Source organism: Lichenostomus cassidix, chromosome 2, assembly GCF_008360975.1.
Source record: "Lichenostomus cassidix isolate B80296 chromosome 2, HeHo_3.0, whole genome shotgun sequence".
Lineage (NCBI taxonomy): Eukaryota > Metazoa > Chordata > Aves > Passeriformes > Meliphagidae > Lichenostomus > Lichenostomus cassidix.
In genome coordinates this window covers 133,266,545-133,287,338 of record NC_139482.1, presented here as the reverse complement: position 1 = coordinate 133,287,338, position 20,794 = coordinate 133,266,545, and the positions used below count along the sequence as shown (strand labels likewise).

At 39.5% G+C, this 20,794-nt stretch overlaps 1 protein-coding gene across 4 annotated transcripts in view; it reads right to left on the bottom strand.

Moving 5' to 3' along the window:
* The window catches only part of OXR1 (oxidation resistance 1), a 260,480-nt gene that overhangs the window by 220,814 nt on the left and 18,872 nt on the right, over positions 1 to 20,794 (bottom strand). For all 4 annotated transcript variants that reach the window (XM_085053401.1, XM_085053400.1, XM_085053404.1 and 1 more), the window contains exon 2: positions 2,252 to 2,330. In XM_085053401.1, coding sequence (XP_084909527.1) covers positions 2,252 to 2,330 — 79 coding nt within the window. The remainder of the gene's footprint in view (positions 1 to 2,251; positions 2,331 to 20,794) is intronic.

Below are 20,794 nucleotides of genomic sequence, written 5' to 3'. Positions count from 1 at the left end.
TGAAAAGTTTCATGGAGATTATAATTAGTAATGTTTTATCAGAACTAATTAAAAACAAATTTTTCAAGAAAATAAACCTTAGCTCATCCTTTCCTACAGAAAAATACATTTGTTCCTCATGATATTTCCAAATTATAACAGTATTTATTTTTCTGAAAATAATTAATGTACCATACCAAGATTTCAAAAACTCTCAGTACAGTCAGTTTATTTATAGGAGTTTATAACCTTTAAAATTATCAATAGAAATGGAAGATTTTCTTGTTCACAGTAAATAGTTCTCTATGAACACTAAATTCAAAATGAACTGCAATAGTTAGAACAAAACATATGACAAGTACTCAATCACTGCCTAACTAAAATATGGTACCAATCTCAGGAATACTTTATCCTATTTCCAAGTCTACACATAGAAAGCTACTATTATGGAAGTCCACTGCAACTCTTTCCCTCCAGAAAGCAGAATATCCTTTATTTATTGCAAGTGATTCAGAACAGTCTGCATAAAAGGAGACATAGCAGAACATAGTACAGTGGAGAAACAAAGAGCTTCTCTTCCCCAAATGCACCTTTTGTCATAAAACTTTGTTTGCAGATATGGAAGAGAATTTCACGTTGTCTGTAATACTCCTTATGAGGAGTTTTCATTTGTATAGTAATCAAGATTAAATCTGTGAGGAAAAAGATAAAGAATGAAATTTCAAGCCTACCAATCAAACACAATTCTTCATTTTGCCTTTGCTTTATAATGTTAAGAAAAGATAAAGAGGTGATCCTAGGAGTAAAAAGCTGTTTAGATCAGGCCATAGGGAGTTCATATGGGGTTATACTACACATTGACAAAAATAACTAACCCATCTGAATATAATGTAATACAACAATTTATTTCACTTAGTAGAGTGCCTTTGATTTACTTGAGTGCTAATATTTTGCAGAGACAACTAATTAAAAGCAGAAATCCTCAAATGGGAAGTTTGCAGTTGTATTACTGTACCCTCTGCAGCAGTTATCTCTGCTGACAAAACAACAGATTCTGTCCTTATCTAAAAATACAACCAGAGTATCTTTTTATTGGAAAGACACCCTAAAAATGTATTGCTTATGCATCTTGTGTACAAGGTAACAGAGTCTGGAGTTGACTGCCAATGCCACTTCATCCAGACACAAAAGACCCTGCAGAATTCTTGGCCATGTGAGGCAGCAGTGCCAAGGCTGCTGGAGCACAGGGGAACAGGAAGCCTCTGTAGCACCTTGACTCCAACAAGGCTGCAGCTCAAACTGAAGCCTCGTGCAACTTGTGCAGGAGCTTCAGAAACCAAGATGCTTTTTCTTATCATTTGCCACCTCTGACTTCTGCAGACATGGAAGATGCTGCTTCATATGTGCTTCTTAAGGGCAAGGTAGCCTCCCCTCTTCCCAGCAATTCAGAAGAGGTGAGGTATTTGCCCGGGTATCAGATTAAAGGTGTTCTGCCACTGCACAGGGCAAACGTTTCATTAGGCTGCCATGTGACTGGGGCACAAGTGCTGAAGGCCTTGACTAGCTTCTACTAAAAACCTACCAACAAGCACAAAAATCAGGGAGTTCACAACAAGAGGAATGGTCTATAGTATCTTTGTTATGCAGACAAATCACGCTCCCCTGCAGAAGACCCACAGGTGCAATAGATAACCTGCCAAGGTGCCATGAGGGCTCAGGTGGCTGCAGGAACTGTGGGGGAAGAAGGGCCATGCTGTCTGAAGACAGATACAGATTACCTGATGCTCATGAAAGATGCAGGAAGTAGACACCATGGACTCAAAACTGTTGATTTTTATGAGACATTTGGGGTATGACATTGAATCACAGAGAGTAGGAGATAGACATTACCTTATATCAGTACAGACTCCCTAAAATGACAGAAAAGAACCTATCTTACACTTATGCATTGTTGTCCTGCTGTTATTTTCCATACTAGAAAGCAGGAAAGATGTCCTCCAGCACTAATGCAGTCTCTTATTTGGCATTCTTGCCTTGGAGATGCTATTTGGCCTTCATACTACCTGTCTTGTATGCCACATACCTGTCAAAGGAGCCCAGAGCTTTACAGCAAAGAAAACCTAATCATTATAACAGAAAAAGTAACATATCTAGTCGGTGTGTTTTGTAAAACAATAGTTTTAGAAAATGCAAAATTTTCAGATTAGAGTCACAACAGCCATACTATTCTCTTTTTGAGATGAAAATCATAACAGAAATGGTGGAAACTGACCTCTTAGTAGCAAACATGATGGTGCGGGCTTGTTTCACATTTATGAACACGCTGCTCTGCACAGGCTGCTTACTTTGACCTGGATGAGAAGAAAAAGAGAAATTTTTAAATCAAGAAACTCAGGACTTTGATTTTAATATCCTGAACAATAAGTACATTAGTAAACATCTTCCAGGGAAACTTCAGAGAAGACCTGGCAATTTTGCAGAAATAAAAAGGTTAGCAACTATGCAAAGTCTAACAAACAAAAGATAAAAAACCTAAGACCAAATCCTACTACTAAGGCTTAAGCCTGACATTGTTAGAGCAGTTACTCAACAAGAGTTAGGTATAATTCTATGTGACCGTCCAACATCTAAAAATTCTTGTCTCTTACACTGAAATTCACACGCCTGAGTGAAATGCATGTGCTTTAAAACAGCTAACAGATCTTCCTAAATTGCCAGTCTGAACAAAGCTATATAAATTTATAACTGTGCTTCAGTGCTCAATTTGTTGAATTACTACCTCAGTAAATTAGTCATTTTTCCAGAAAGAAAACATTATTATAAATAAGGAATTTCCTGGCGTGGGCCTACTAAATATGGACCTCAGGAAATATTATTATTTGAACAAAGGGAAATTCCAACTTGTATGTAAAGATACAAGATCACAGAATATTAGAATAATTAGGTCAGAAGAAACTGCCTGGTCCAGCCTTCAGCTCAAAGCAGGTATAATTAGATCAGGTTGCCCAGGGATACGTCCACTTGAGTCTTGAACACATCCACAATCTCTTTTGGAAATCAGTTCCAGTACTTCATCAACACCACAGTAAAAACATTTTTCCTAACACCCAATCAGAATTTTCCATTTTTCGCCTTGTGTCCACTGCCTCTTATCATATCTATATACCTCCAGGAAAAATCTGTACCCATCTCCTCTACACCTTCCACTCAGGTACTTGATGACAGCACTAAGGTGGTCTCTTGGCCATCTCTTCTGAGCCCCAGTTGATTCAGTTCTCTCAGCCTTGTGCTGAATGCCATTTGCTACATCCCTTGGTCACCTCATTTGGTCTCCATAAGCTGACATCCTTCTTGTTCTGGGAGCCCAAAACTGGACAGAGCGCTCCACAGTCAGTCTCACAAAAGCCAAGTAGAGGGCAAAGATCTTTCCCTGACCTGCTGGCTGAATTTTTGCCCATGCAGCCAAGGAAAACAAGTGATTGTCTTTGCTGTAAGAGCACACTGCTGGTTCATATGCAAATTGCTGTCCACCAGACCCCTCAGATCCCTTTCTGTACCACTGCCTCCCAGGCATTTAGTTCCCAGACCATCATTTTAGGCAAAGTTATTCCACCCCATTGGCAAGACCTTGCATATGCTTTTGTTGAACTTCATAAGATTCCTGTCAGCTCCTTTCTTCAGCCTGCTCAGGTCCCCCTGAATAGCAGCATCGCCCTCCAGCAGCTCCTTCCCCAGGCAGTCAGTGCCTCACTCAGTGTGCAGGTCACCAGGAGAGGCCCCTGGGGCTCTGCAGCCCCACACAGGCCAGCAGTAGCCTCCCTTGACTGCCATCTGAGTCAAGACCTCCAACATGCAAAGGACATTAGCACCAGCCTGTGGCAGAGAACATGCCCTGTGGGGTGCTGAGAGCATCCCTGCACACCACTGCAGGCAGGTTGGAGCAGAGATGCTGAGTGTCCCTGCTGTGCTAATAGCTGTGGCAAGGTGGACACCGCTGCTGCCCAGGAGCTTAGCCCTCCAGACCAGCAATCAGCCCTTCCCTGCAGTAGCCAGCAGCAGCTCCCAGCAGAACTGAAAGCAGAGACTCAAAATGCTGCACAAACTGGGAAGAGAAACCATAAGGAGAAGCCCAGGCAGTGCTCTGGGTGCCCTGCATCCTCCCTGCTCCACAAATCAAGTCCCTTTTTGCAACACCCGTTCACAGCATTCTGGTGCATCATTGCCTAAGGAGCAGCTAAGTAGCAACTGGAAAGAGCAGTCATGTGCCAGCCCTTCCAGCTTGAAGCCTCTTCCACCAGGTTCTTCCCAAAGGAATGCAGCAGCCCCTATCTTGGTTCACTTCCCTTGTGAATGCCATTGCATACACCCACTGCCCTCACAATGTATAATATTGATGCTAACAAAACCTTTCTGCTCTATTCTCAAATGTTCAGTTTAAAGCAAAAAATAGTTTACAATTCAATTATTCTACACCAGTTTAGTTGATTTGTTAAATGTAAATGTGCTATCTAAATACAAACATTTTGTCCATAAGGAAGATGCTGTTATTACATGATCTTACTGGCAGGAGAATTTTTGTCTACAAACTCCCTTCTAAATTTGTAAGATGCTCAGGGGGACTTCACATCTCCATGTCAGATCAGATCAAATGACACCAGGTAAAACATCTTGTTACTTCCAGATGAAGAAGCAGCATTTTCACTGCACTGTATTTCATTATGGGTTAGGAAAGTGACATTTTTCTCTCAATTTACCAGCCGCTCTTAAAGCTTTTTCTTTTTTTGTTTGTGTAGTGGGTTTTCTTTTGTTTGTTTCAGTGTGTCTCCTTCACTTGTACAGCTGCAATGAGTTGAAGGGAACCTCCCTCTTCCTCTCCATGCCCTCTTGTTCCCAAATCACAGCCTTGCAGCTGGGCAAGCAGCACAAGTGTCATCAGCCTGAAGTACATTTTCCTTCCCATGCAATTATTCTCCCTGCCACTTAGTAACACCAGTCCCTCTACACTGGGAGCATAACAAATGCATGCTTCCAGTTACTTGTCTTCATTGGGAATTTCTAAAGGCTTTGAGTAGGCCAAGTGTCCACTCCAATTGAAAATCAACAGGTTTGGGACATGCACATACCCTGCATGTCTTGAGAAGTCACAGTCCAGTTCCCTATTTATGACAGTCAGGCTGACCAGAAGCTATGCCTACACTGTCAGATATGCAGCTCAGAGATGAAACATGGATGAGATTAAGGATTGCAATTCAGCCTCTGCCCCAGTGCACATATTAAGTGTCTCACGCCATTCAAACAGCTGATTATACAATGTGGAGCCTAAATGTGTAAATGTGCTACAGAGATCTGAGTCAGGATTTCCTTTTGTATTAGAAATAACAATGTTCAAGCTCAAGAATTTAATTTCCAGAAGAAATTATGTTTTGGCCTAGAAGTCCAGCTCCCAAATTTGAAAACAGCACAGTTGCTTATGATTCCGGGAGCATCAGGGGAACTTTGACATTGAAAGTTTTAAGCCCAGCTTATTCAATCAATTGATGATCATTTCTATTTCCACCAAAGAATATCATTCATAAGCATCTTACAGTAGTAGGTAGGACTGCCTTTATGATTGCAAGAACTTTAACTGAAGGGCACTGATGCTTTCTGTCTCTTTTTGAATATAAATAAAAATATTAGGGATTGATATAAGATATGCAGTTCTCAGGAAACAGGACAAGCTATTTGAGGGGAAACCAACAGGTAGAAAACTGATGAGTAGCTGAGGCAAGTTCCCTTGAAGGTGACTGGTGTAGAAGTAGGAAGAGTAAGGCATTGGATACAGAATCACAGAATTGTTTAGGTTGGAAAAAACCTTTAAAATCAAGCTCAGCCATTAATGCAGCACTGCCACCTATCTCAGCAAAAACTTTGCTGGTTTCATCACCTTTCATTTCCTCCAGGCACGACCATATCCTTTTTTGGAAAAAAAAAATTAAAGGACTGATACAGTAACCAAATACATTAAACAAAACCTTAATTCGGACTTTGGAATTTTTTCCTTTGCACTGAAAGTTTTTGGTTTTGCACAGAAATGTTTCACATAGCATGTCACTGGCTTAGTGAGGGTAACTGTGTGTCAGCTTGTGTCAGCTGCTGCCTTTCAGCTGAACCTGCTCCCTCTCTGGTGGAAAGTGCTGTTCTCAGGGCAAAGTGGCATAACAGCCCTCGGAGAACCAACCTCACTTGTAAACAGTCACTTTGCACTGAAGCTGATGCAAAAAATCATTTATCTGCTTGGAGATAAATTCTGAAAGCTACTACTTCCAAAATGAGAAATTTCTTAACAGCAATATTGATTTCTAAAATGTCCTAAAGATGCCACTAAAACTGGCACAAAATCTCAGTGAACCTTTTAATTTGTACCAGATAGATTTAAGCATGATTTACTGAGATTCACACTGACTGCTTAAAGCCATGCAAATCTGAACACAAGGATCAAGAACAAAAAAAATACTTTCTGTTAGGAAACAATTGTATTATAGCAAAAAATATGTCAAAGTAAATGTTCATACAGAATTACACCATAAGACCTTTATTGAAGACCTGGAGGAGTCAATGGAATGCACAACCATCCAGCTTGCAGATGGCACCAAATTAGAGGAGACCAGTTGATATGCTTAGGGGCAAGGTTGCCACCCAGGGAAAGCTGGACAGGCTGGAAGCATGAACTGACAGGGATCTCACGTAATTCAGCAAGGACAAATACAAAGTCTGTATTTAGGAAGAGAGAAACCCTTATAATGGCATAGGCTGGGCACTGCCTGGCTGAAGGGCAGCAAACTGAGCATGAGTCAGCAGCATGTCCCAGCAGGGACACGGTAAACAGCATTCCAGGCTTTATTAGCAGGAACATGGCCAGCAGACAGAGGGGAGGGATCACACTGCTTTATTAAAAAATCATCAGACCCTTCCTGAAATACTGCATCCAGTGCTGCAGCCTGCCCTTGATGCAAGAAGGGCACTGACAAACTAGAGCAAGTTCAGGTGAGCCCTGAACCTCATGGCCCAGAGAGGTTGTGCAGCCTCGCTCATGCAAGTGTCTCAAAACCCTTCTGAATAAAGCTCTGAACAACCTGGACTGATCTCACAGCTGACCTTGCTTTGAGCAGGAGGACAGACTAGAGTTCTTCTGAGGTCCCCTCCAACTTGAGTTATCCTGTGATCCTATAAGCCTATGTATAAAGAAGGAAAAATGTGGAAGAGGATGTGAATTTATGGCGGAAGCTGGGATAATTAAAATATAATGCTGGTACAAACATGAGTACAGGATAACAGATTGTTTTCTGCTTGAAGGAAACAGCAAGAAGAAAACTGTAAAATTTCTGCTCTGAAAGGTTAGAAAAACAAATTGCATTAAATTCCTCTGAGGGCTAAAAGCAGCAAAGAGGAACAAAATATATCCAGATATAAGCCTGAGTTAGTTGAATTTGAAAAATACTGAAAGCCAGGAGGGGCAATAAGCAGATGAGAAAAAATCTGAAAAATGAAACATTGCTATGAACAGAAAGTCCTGAAAATTAAGAGCAGAACATAATATTTTCTACAGGCAACAGGAAATACTGAATCAAAAACAGCAATGGAAGCCAAAGATTTTGAGATCTGTTACCTTTGAAATAATAAAAAACCCCAACAACTATACATAGAATTTTACCAGTTCAAAAGGAATAACCCAAAGAATGGAAAGAACATGACTCAGTACTCATATCAGTGAGGACACCTAGAATATGTAAGAAGCTTATTAGCAGCATCACCATTCAAAAGTTTCTTTGCAGAAGCAAACAAGTGAAGAAATAAAATGTAAAAAACAGAAAAGAGAGAGAGAACACTAGTTCAGTACTTAAGCAACTAAAAATGAACACGGTCATGCTTACTTAAGTTAGAGTATGATAAAGTGACAATCAGAGCTAATGGGAATGAAACAATTTTTGCACTTCAGGAAAGCTTTGATGTACTGCCACATTAAAGAAATTGTGTGCTAACTTTTGACATTAGTGTCATGCTTGCTGTAAAAACGAAAGAAAAAATCTAAGAAAGGCTTGGCAATCAGTTAATTCAGGCAATCTCTGGCAAAAAGACTCCTGAGAAACAAATAAACACAAGTAAAGCATGAAATTAACTAGAAATATTCCTAAATCTGTCCTTGTAGAAAAGTCATCACTCAGTGGAAAAAAAATCTCCATTTACCAAAACCTGTACTTCACTAATCATAATAAATTAAAAAACCAAAGAAAAAATCCCAACAAAACCAACCCAACATTACTAATAATGTAAAAGAATCTAAGATTCTTAAACATTATTCAAATTTCAGAAGTGTGAAGAGTTCATATGATATTTAAGAAATATATTGCTCTGAATTCTTTTTGCTCATACCCCAAAGACCTCTGTGTAGACAGGCCTCTCCAAAAGACTTCAATACTACTTTAACTCTTGCCAATTTGTAGCTAGATCACCCACTAAACCATATTACATTTATGAACTAAACTGTACTTTCATACATTGGAGACCTTTTGAGTAATTCCACCAAATGCCATCAGAGATAAAAACACATAATCTTTCCATTCAGTGTGTCTCAATAATATAGCACATCTTATCAAAATACCATCCCTTATTAGAAGTTACTGACTTGCTGATGCTTAGGAACAAACATTCTGATAAAGTTGCCAACACCCTTTGAGATACCAAGACATGGAAAAAAAATACCCTCAGACGAAAAGGATAAGATCACCTAGAGCAGAACGTTTGGTAGGTAGGTCAGTGCTTTTCTCCTGGCCTCTGACTTGAAAACATTGGATTTCTCCTGTAGATGTCTGTCCTCTTAGATACTGGGGAACTGCAGAGACTACTTTAATCTAACGTTCTGAACTGCTTGGGGGAAAAGATGAGTGATACGCAGATACAGAGAAACAGACAAAGCAAGAAAATGTCACATGAATTTTTAAGTTCTTTACACAGCAGTGTAAAAAAACTTAAGGCACAGAACAATGCGAAAAATGGTTTTACAGCAAGTAGTCCTTTGCAGTATAATAGGATGCTTAGGTGGAAGCACAATATCTTCTTTCAGGAAGATACTGTGCTTCAAAAAACCAGCTATGTCTAGTCAAAGAGATCATACAGGATTAACCAGAAGAAATGTAATGGTCTGTGGATACAAACAGTGAGATTGATTACTTCTGGCCATAAGCTCTTATTTCAGCTTTTTCAGTGTATTGTACAACCATTACAAAATTAGAAGAAAAAACTCACCCAAACTCTGCAAAAAACACAACATACTTATTCTCCATGTAATCAAGCTTGATTTTTTGGTCTGTTTTGTTTAATTGCTCTAATTCTTGAAGGAAATGTAGTTACTAATGTAAACTGATTTATCTGAAATGTAAATTAAATTCTTAAGAGCAATTCTTATGCAGTAAGAATTGTAAGTAAACCTGCCACTTGTTGTTGATCAAAGGTCAGTTCAGAATCATTAAATAAATTATCTTACTACTGCAAATCATGAGGGCAGCCAAGACTGTCCATTGTATTAATTCTGTATTTTGTCATTTATATTTTTTCTGATATCTGAAGGAAAAGCATTTTAGAAATACAGAAATTAACTTCATATATTTAATTTTGATTATTATTTCATCTGTCAGCAGCCTTTTACAGCAACCACATAGATACTAAAGATCTAACACTATTGTCTGTTATGATTACATTTGTAATCCTGTTAATTTAATCTTCTTACACTTCCAGTTTTTTCTTTAAAAATTAATTACATTATTACTGCTATATGCTTTTCATTTGAATCACACAGTTTCCATGACAGATGTTTTTCTTCCAAAATGAGGTTAAATATTTCTGGTTTTAAAACAACAAAAAAGAATTACGTCTGATTATCCCAGTGACAATTTGCACGACCTCATCTGATAATACTTCTTTCATCCCTTGTTTTTAAACCCTCACCTTTCTTTCTTTAAAATACTATCACAATGCCTCAGAATATATTTAATTTTTGATTCCTTTCTTTCTTTTCTTTTCTTTTCTTTTCCTACATTTAAAAACACCATATATGTATCTTTGTGGTGTCATAGCTAAGTGTAGCTTCTGCCACTACATGCACACAGTATATTCAGTGTGGTGATGTAGCTGTGCTCTATCACTCATCCCCTGTTAGATCATCCACTCTGCCTGTAGGCAATTCAAGATAAATCCTAACTACTGTAATAGGAAAGAAAAAAATTCTTTGCATGCTCTCTGTGAGCACGCTGAAGAAATTTATTGATTTTTAAATCAGAAAAACACAGAAAAAAATAAACAACCATTTGCCCCAGGTATTTTACCCTCCTTCACCCTCGTAGTAGCACAAAGAGCTTCCTTTCCTATGAGTTCAAAATAAAGAGACATTCCTCTACATCCTTTAGGTCATCTTAAAATCTAAGCTCCTTGGAAATCTAAGATGGGGGGAGGAGAGAAGACTGCTAAAGACTGCTTATCCTTCTCTAGGCACAATTGCTGGACCATCAATTATTTATTATTAATTAAGCAGTGGATGTGCAGAAAACAGCATGAATACAGAGAAGGCTCAGAGGCAGTAGCCAGGACTGACGAAGTTTTCATTATTTTTCTTTATTTACAAAGATTTATAAAGCCTGATAATGTTTCTCCCACCCCTCCCTTCTTTCCAGGCTCAACTTCACTCCTGACATCTACCTCCCCTGTCAGGCACCACAGGGGGATGAGGAATAGGGGTTGTGGTCACCCAAAAACACTTCATCTCAGCTGCTCCTGCTGCAGTGGGAGGTTCCTCCCACGGGAACCAGTCCTCCATGAACTGCCCCAAAGTGGGTCCTGTCCACGGGGTACAGTCCTTCAGGAATGGACTGCTCCAGCACAGGTGCCCTGCAGGATCACAGCTCCTGCCAGAAGACCTGTGCCAGCATGGGCTCCTCTCCACGGGCTGTCTGTGGGCTCAGCCTCCTTCAGAGCTCCTGCCTCTGCTGTGGCATGGGCTCTCCACTGGCTGCAGACTGGATATCTGCTGCACCACGGCTCCCCATGGGCTGAGGAAGGGCAAATTACTTTCCTCTGGTGAATCTCTGCTCTGACACCTGAACCACCTCCTCCCCCTCCTTCTTCATCTTGGTGTCAGCAGTTTGTTCCTCTCGTTTTCCCCTCACTCCTCTCTCACAGCTGCCACACAGCCTTTTTTACCCTCTCTTATAATTGTCATTACAGTGGCACCACCAGCATCATTGATGGGCTCAGCTTTGCACAGCAGCAGGTTCACCTTGGAAAATCTGGAACTAGCTCTGTGAGACACTGGGATGGATCCTGATGGCATCTCAGAGAAGCCCCCCCTGCAACTTCTCCACTACCAAATCCTTGCCACATAAACCCAGTTTTGCTTCTGTCTGATTACAAGCCATTTGAGAAACTGTATCAGATTTCCATATATCATTTGCTAATGCTGCAGACAAAATACAACATGGTTATATAATTTGCAGCAGCAGAGGGAGGACTGCAGGGATCATAAGTCATTCCACATAAATAAAGATGTAGAGATAAGACAATTCCTGGGACCAAAGCTGAAGAACTGCTCTCTTTTCTGTACACTTTTGTCCTATTACAAAATGTAGTGGCACTGTAAGCTATGTTCAGTATTTCACAAGCATTGTGTTTTTTAACAGATAAACGTCCTCTCTCCTCAGAATAAAATAATGTCAGCTAAATGTGATCAACAGCAGGGAACCGAACTATATGGACCTGAGTCTCTAGTCAGCCAAACCAAAGCTAGAAACTTGTAGAGGATGGAGAAATGGAGATGAGCTCTGGCTGTAATTATCTGAACTAATTCAAGAGAGTAGAGTGAGTACAACTCAGACAGACAAAAAAGAATACGTCAAGCACATGAGTTTATTAGCTATAATCACAAAAACAGGCATAACAGGTTTTTCTGTACCTGATTACAGATGCTAGAGACAACAACAGTAATAGATTCATCTTAGGAATACACAGATTCTGTTCTCTAAATTTTGACTTTTAAACTAATGCTATGATAATAACTTTCATTTTAACTAGTGATAATTATTTATACCTAAATTAAAGATGACACTTAACTGTACAGAAATAGTGACTTCACTACATCAATTTCTTATTAAATAGGCACTCAAACACTTTCATTTAATTTAGCTTGTTATTAAAAAAGAAGGAAATAAAAAAAGAATGACATCTATTCAATACAGTGTGAAAAGTATTTGTGCTTAGTCATTAGCTGGTTGAAGACTATACCCCAAGATATGATAATACAGGTTTTCTTAGCTGTATTAAATAAAGCTCTTCTCAGTTCACTTACTAAGTCTCCCCTAATCAGCTGCCAAATCTATCTATTTATTCCTATGTCAACTCCCAAATATCCCTTTCATTCATAATCACTGTGGTTGTCTCACTGCAATTCATTTAATTACATTAATGGTTTGCATTCTATCTTTTGAAAGTCACAAATACAGAAATGACAATATAAAATATTTACAGTAACTTATTTTCCTTTCACCAATTATATAGATCCAGTTTTGCTGCTTTCTACTTCTTCTCCTCTTGAAGATGAAAGCTATACAGTGAAGTTCTCAGCTAGAATCAGATCCAAGAGTGCTGCTGCCTACAGCCTGTGCCACTCTCAGACCAAGATTTTGGGCCAGATCTGTAAGAACTAGTAAACAGGTCTTTTAGATCAAAGCTTACCCTTTCAGTTCGGTATATAACTAAATTATTCCACATCTTGGCACTGTGCAGCTTTCACCCCACCTGGCACAGCTGTAGCTAAGGTGGGTTTATCATAACACAAAAGGCTCACATGTGACTGTGGCCCCTAAAGGTGACTCCTCACAAATTTCTCTCTACCAGTATTATCCTGAAGAACATTGGCTGCAGCCACAGTTCTAACTTTCCACTCCTAAAGATCAACAAACCAAGTTCTACTGCTTTTCTTTCCAAGCAGAAGTTACAAGGTTAACTCTCACAGAAGATACTATTCTTAGAAGATAGATTAATTTATTTTACAAAGCCTGCAAAAACCAGAGGAGAAAAAAAAATATTTATCCAAAACTCAGACTAGCCAAGGACATGCTCAACTAGGCTAAGGCTCTATTTGGCAGACAGGTGGAACAAAGAATCAGTAGATCACAAGGGTGTCAGAAATTTAGTGAACACAGAAGAGTGCTAAACAGCTAAAAGTTATCAGGAGACTACTTATTTTGTAATATTTGCCCAAAGCAAGATATGATGTATTTAAGCCATTTCTAATATATATCGGCCTAACTATAACCTGTTCTTAAAAACCTCAATGGAGATTGTACAACCTGAAATTCTTTGTGATTCTAAACATTAGATATTTGTTCCTGTAAACAGCATTCTTTGCCACAACTCAAGCTTGCTATTCATTACTTTCCCAGCAGACACAGAGAACAATTCTTTACTCTCTTTCTCACAAAAGCACTTCACATATTGGAGTGTTTTGCCCATGTCTCCCCAGTGGGCCTCTTCTTTAGGCAAAACATCCACTTAAAATTCAATTTCTATTAAACATTATGTTTTTCACATTTCTGATCGCCCTTATTCATATTTTAAACTGTGGATGCCCAAAACTGGAAATGGAATTCAATGCAAACTGAGTAAAATAAGAATTATTTACTATCTTGCACATGGCAAAGCTGGTTCTACATCCCATTTTGGTTTTTTTTCTTTTCTTCATCAGTCTGTATCAGTAGCTAATATCCAGTTTGCTGTTCTTCTCTCAGGATTTTTTTCTAGTGTTCTTTTTCTACACAGCTAATCATTCCCTGTCTCATATTTTGTAAATTCTTGGAAGTCAGCAATATATCACATTTCTCAAAAAGAATTTATGAATGTGATTGCTTCAGCCAGCTTCCTATATATCTTAGTGTAGAAACCATTAAACTCATATGAGTTAAAGTTTGACTAATAAATAAAAACAACAAAATACCTAGTCCATCAACCATCTATGGGGCCAAAGTATCTTTGACATTAAAGCTAGAACAGGTAGTCTGAATACAGCATGTTTTACCACCATCACCCTGCTCACTGTCATGTAGAAGTACAGGAAATACTGCACTGCTGTTAATCTCTGCTGTCCTCGAACTGAGAGCTGGTAAGGACAAACCAACTTAAAGCATAAGAGATTAAAATGATTTTCCCATCCCTTACAGCTTCAGATAAGCTCTGAAAACCACCTAAAATGCAAGATATTTCTGTATTTTCTTGAAATGTTGCCTTTTGTCTCTTAACTCTTGCAGCCTTTGGTTTACCTCCTCTACTGCCCTCCCCCTGCCAAAAAAAAAAGAAGAAAAAAGTCAGATCTACACTGCCAGAATCTCATACTCTCCAACAGCAATGTAGCCTTTGATGAGAAAGACAACTAAAGAAAGGTCTTACACAATCCTGAGCTCCTACATGTTTGCCAAATCTCTGAATAGGCACCTATGTCATACTTCTATTTCTTTAGCAGCTTTATAAGCATTGGTACAAGGAACAGATCACAGAATCATAGAATATGTTGAGTTGGAAGGGATCATCGAGTCCAACTCCTGGCCCTGCACAGCACCGTCCCCAAGAGTCACGCCATGTGCCTGAGAGCATTGTTCATTTGCTTTGCTTGCACAGGTGGCTTTTGTTTTACGTCTTAAACTGTCTTTACCTCAATCCATGAGTTTTCTTGCTTTTTCTCATCCAGGTCTCCCCCATCTCACCACAGGAGGAGTGAGTGACGGGCAGTGTGGGGCTTGGTTGCCAGCTGGGGTTAAGCCATGATAATGTGAATAACAAGTCAGAAAATACTTCAGAATAGAATACTTCAGCTGGCAGGGACCTGCAGCAATCATCTAGTCCAACTGCCTGACCAATTCAGGGCTGACCAAAAGTTAAAGCATGTTGTTAAGGGCATTATCTAAATGCCTCTAAAATATTGACAGGTGTGTGGCATCACTCGACTCTCTAGGAACTCTGTTCCAGTGTTTCACCACCCTCCTAGTAAAGAAATACTTCCTAACGTGTAGTCTGAACCTTCCCTGGTGCAGCTTTGAACCTTACTCACACATCCTGCCATTGGATAACATTGATAAGAGCTCAGAACCTCCCTCTTCCCTTCCCCTTCTCAGAAAGCTGTCGAGAACAACAAGGTCACCTTTCAGCCTCCTCTTCACTAAACCAGATAAGCCCCAAAATCCTCAGCCACTCCTGACAGGACAGTGACTTCCAGCCCTTTCACCAGCTGTGGTGTCCTCCTCCAGCCTGCACATCCTTCTTAAATGGTGGGGCAGAGAGCTGAGCTCAGTGCTCAAGATGAGGCCACATCAACACCAAATACAGTGGGATAATCTCTTCTTTCGCCCAGCTGGTCCTGTTGTGTTTGATGCACCCCAGGATGCAGTTTGCCCACTGGGCTGCCAGGGCACACTGCTAACTCCCATTGATCTGCTGCTCCAGATCCAACATCCCCAGATCCCTCTGTGCAGGGCAGCTCTCCAGCCACTCCTCTCACAACTCATACTCATGCCCAGTGTCCCAGGTTCAAAATCTGGCATGTGTACATATTAAATTTATGATTAAGAAGGTAGCAGATTAGACACCAAGAGCTAAAGCTGAGCATTAATATGATCCTTCAAGTACAGAAAAACATCTCTCAGACCACACAGGCTGTTGGAATGAACACCCCATAAGGCTACTCATATCAAATAGTTTATTAATAAAAAATAAGATATTTAATTTCGCATTTGAAACTATGTTCCAAGAAAACTTTGCATGGTATCTAACTCCTCCCAGAAGAAGGCTAAACATGGGAATTACAGATCTTTAATACAAACACTTGTGCCTGTTCTACAGCTTAAATGAGGGTTCCTCTATTCACCAGTGATGGTATTCCTGCTGCTGCTAGAGGTTTATAACACCACCTGATTATAAAAAGTCTAATCAATGCAAGGATGTTGAAGGAAGTTTTATTTTTATTTTAATAGCTCAATTTGCTGAAATTAAAAATGAGCAGGGAAGGATCTTTGTACGTGCCTAATTTTACTAGCCAAAATTTAAGAAGGAAATTGATGCTCTTCCAAGACTAAATACAAGAGTTGGAGAGACATCTTTTGGCATCTATTGGTACAATACTTCACTCAATCTCTTCAGGGAAAAAGATCTTTTTGCCAAGAGTACAAGATACATGGTCTGAATGAAAGTGAACAAACCCACAAGCAAACAAAACACACCATGAAAAAATCCCAGCTCATTTTAACTGGAAAGTTTTGGTAGTATCTCTTGAGTCGCCTTGATGCAGGAAAAAGGAATGGTCAGTCATGAGGTCTGTAGGTCATTACTACAGGCATGCAGAGTCCCCTCTGCAGTACACATCATTATCTTGGTGTCCAGTAAAAAACCACCAAGGGTTCTCCACAACCATTCCTCTGGGATGCAAAGGACCATATGTAATGGTAAAAGCTGAATACCTATATGTTGCAGGTAGGCCAGGTAGAGAGAAACAAGATATGTACTGGAAGTGCAGTGATCTGCTGGAGATTCAGATACTTTCTTTTGTAAGAGTGAAACCTCCAAGAAAGTACTATGCAAATGTCTTGTCAAATCAAACACATGGCTTTGCACAACACTTAACAGCCTAGAGTTCATAGTCCCAAGTTACAACACCACCTGTAAGTACTGCACTTGGCCTGTGTCACAAGAATGAACTGCCTTTTTTCCCCTTCTTTTTATTATTGTCATACTATTGGAGTTGGGTTTTCCAGAAGTCACTAGTGGACTTCTATGTAAGATTAAAACAAAATAGGAAAACTAGATAACTACATGCTTATATCTTCAGTGTAACTCTCAAAATCTTTACTCTGATGGAAGAGTACATTATCAACATTGAAATGTAAAGTTTTTGGAGAAGAAACTATAAGCCTTAGACTTCACCAAATTTATTTCATGTTTTTCTTCTGAAAGCTCTTTCTTGTCTCAAATCCATGTAAAAGCAATCATTTTTCTCAAAATATTTGGAATGGATACACTAAGAGGCACTTTAATCCAGTCTATCAAGTCACAGATTTTGCAGGAGACATCAGTCTCAGGGTTACATTTTCTCAAGTGCTCGTGAATTCCCCATCTGCACACCATCTCAGATGACAGCCCCTCTGGCATATCTGGAAGCCAAACACAGATGGCTGTTCTGCAGGGTTGGGCAGGGGGCTGCCCAGATATCAGTTAACCACAGTGAAGACCAGGTCCCTGGCTGCCAAACTACCTTCAAACACAGGATCTGCAACCCTTTCTTCTAGGATACTTTTTAGGGAGACCGTATCACAAGTGGTAAGACTGTCGTATCTGTTGGCTCTGGCACGTTCCTAGGATTCTGAAAGGCAGCTACTAGAACAACTGAAAATAATTCTTGTCAAGGATAATGTAGGTATTACAGGATTTTGCAGCCAGAATAAGCATTTTGGGTAATATGGGAAACTGATTACAGCTGGTTAAGAATACAGGTCAAGCTAATTATTTTGGGGTAAAAGCTCCTGGAGTGGGTCACATTCAGCTTCTGGAATAGCTTCAAAGGACTCCATTGAGAGTATCTCCTAAAAAAGTGCAAAAATGCAACACTGGGAGCTGAGCCCAGGAAATCCCATTTGTCGAGATGCCATAGCCTTCAGCAAGCCAGAATACCAGGCAACCTGCAGGCACACTGCAAATCCTGGCACACCTAATTAAAAAACTGAGACTATCACTCAGTGTGCATAAGTGAAACTGTTCTTGCATCTCTTTCCTGGAACATTAGTCTAAATAAAAATTTATCACAACTGTTTAAGAATCTTTGGAAAGTGCTGCTTTTTCCAGGTTCTAGATGTTGGAATGTTCTGTTTGGACAACAGCATGCATGTCCATGTCACCACCCTGCAGGAGCCTACAGGTTCAATAAAATCAAGACTTAACTACAGGTTTTGAGAGGAAGACACATGAAACAAATGGGTCATTCAGATCACCTTTGCACACTGAGGATCAAATATGTCTGTTGCATAGTAGGTTCTGAAAGAATTAAATGCAACCTGTTAGATGGAAACAGGCAAAAGCCTAGTGTAGCTGTGCTGTAACAAAAACATTGTTCACCATCATCGAGGATCAGGAAAACATTGTCAAAGGATAATTGAATTGACCCTAAGACATTTTTACCCTCGATAGCCATCCTCCTTCTGTTGAGAGAGACAGTGTCCTAGCAGTGTTTTTTTTTTCTTTTTCTAAGACAAAAGAATTAAAGACAGCGTTTGAAAACTAAATAATGTAACAAAAGCTAACAGATTTTTTCCAAATCCTTATATTCAGAACGCTATCGTTTGTATCACAAACTTTTAAAGACACCAATCAAACTAAAAGCAAAATGTAAAATAAATTAAAATCAAGCATCAGACAATTAAAACAGAAGGAAATTATCTTTAGAAATACTTTGAAATTCCAAATTCTTCAAGAACTGATAAAACTACTGCTGCAATTATATAAATACATGAAAAGAATATTCCTACAAGCAGATAAATGCAGTATTCTTGGGTTTATTTTGCCTGAGAGAAGAAATCAAAATCTGATCAATAAGAAGTCTTGATCAGCTTTATTTATGAGCAGCTTAGAGCAACCACACACAAGTCAGATGTTGAAATACATTTTTGAAGCCTTGAGAAAAAATAAAAATTAAAAATAAAGTCACCAAGCTGTATAGAGAAGAGTAAACAAACATTTTTCCTCAATTTGTGCTAACTTGCAGGTCCTTCTGCCTGTTAACAAAATGAATTTTGTTAGTCGGTTACTTTGTACACAAGAATAAAGTGTAACACTTTTCCTTTCTTTAGGAATTTTTTTTAAATTTATTTCACTAGCTAAGAATAAGTAACAAAACTGAGGACCAATTTATTCTTAAGATCTTTCATATAGGTCTGCTGGGAGGCACAGTCAGAGACTCAGAAGTGAAGTCAGGAAGGATGTCATTGCCCTTGGGTAGCCAGCATTCATCACAGCGGCAGCCTTTATTGTCCAGCGTGCTGTAATAGTTTCTCAGTAGGGAAGGCAGCATGTAGTAGCATGATGACGTGCAACATAATGCCTAAAAACACAAAACTGTTTGAGAGGATCTGTTAGGAGTGAGTGTTTACAGAGGCAGCGGAAGGGAAGAAAGGCAGAAAAGGCAGAATGACCTGGTTCTCTTTTTAGTCATGAACACTGGTAAACATTTTTCATTCTGTATCATGTTCAGGGAACCAAAATAAGTTTCCGTCCATTATGCAGTTTTAATTTGGTCATTGCTTGCTTACCTCTCTTCTGCAGTTCTCTCCTTAACTCTGCCATTTATGATATCTTGTTTTCCCAAAACAGAAACTGAATATAAGCAGGAAACGCTCAGGTCTTTAACATACTACAAACTGCTTCCTAGCTCCTTATAAGATATGTGAATCAATCATCACTGTCACTGAATATATTTTACTTACTGAAAATGGCTGGAGAAGCTGAAGTCACAGAATCATAGAATGGTTTGTGTTGGAAAGGACTTTAACAGACTACCTAGTTCCAAGCCCTCTGCCATGGGCAGGGACACCTCCCACTAGAGCAGACTGCTCAATGCCCCATCCAAACTAGCCTAGAACACTTCCAGTGACAGGGCATCCACAACTTCTCTGGGCAAACTGTTCTAATGCCTCACCACCCTCACAGTAAAGAATTTCTTCTTAATATCTAATCTAAATCTACTCTCTTTCAGTTTAAAGCCATTGAAGTCCGCCACAGTCATAAGAATTAGTTGAGGAAAAAAGAAAATTTTTACAGTCAAAAATTTTATACAGACAAATGGGTGATTCAGATCCAAAATCTTTCTGTGAATATTGGGCCACAATATAGCATGTTAAGCCAACTTGCAGCTGACTGAAGATTTTCCATCAGAGACACTAACTAAGTGCTGTGCACATGGATATGTGGGTGAAAAAGGTAGTGCTTTGCAACATGCCCATTCTCCTGCTTCTCAGTAAGTCTCTTTCAGGTTACCTTGAATCAGATTTCAAAACTCTGTTTACAGATTTGCTCCTAATTAAGTAGTTCCACTCACTTGAATGAACTCGGTTGCTACTTAGTGTGGATTAAAACGGCAGCAGTTGGCATTCTACCACACCGAGTAAGGACAGATTCAGTGAAGGACTAAAACACTTGAAGGCAAGATCCAAAATACCTTCCAGAAGTCTGTCAGCTTTTCTAGTGATGCAAAGCCACACTGATATCAAGGATGCAAGAGGCATGGAGCCAAGATAGCAAGTAGGTGCGACAGATGCTTCAGTCTGCTACAGAGCCACTCAATTATGCTTTACAGAGTATCTGTCCGCTAATTGCAAGACACAGTGTGCCAGGACATGATGTGCTGCATGCCACCTTCGCAGTGCTGCAATGCTCTCCAATATCAGAGCCTACTCTTTTACTTTGGAAAGATGCAGGAGTCCATTAAGCGTAAAGAAATACAGCAGCTCCTGCAAGACTTTGGGAGACTTCAGAAATCAATGAATATAAAATAAATTAAAACTTCTTACAATAAAGATATTACTTAGCCAGGTCAGCTTCAGGTATACTTTTGGTTTAAAAACAGAACCAAGAGTAAATAGATCACTTCTCTCTTAGTGGTGGGAATTGGAGGCAGCCAGCATTTCTGAATAATTCACACTGTCTAGCTGCTTGTTTCTGGATTTGACATTTTTAAATCATGAGGTAAAAAGGTAATGTG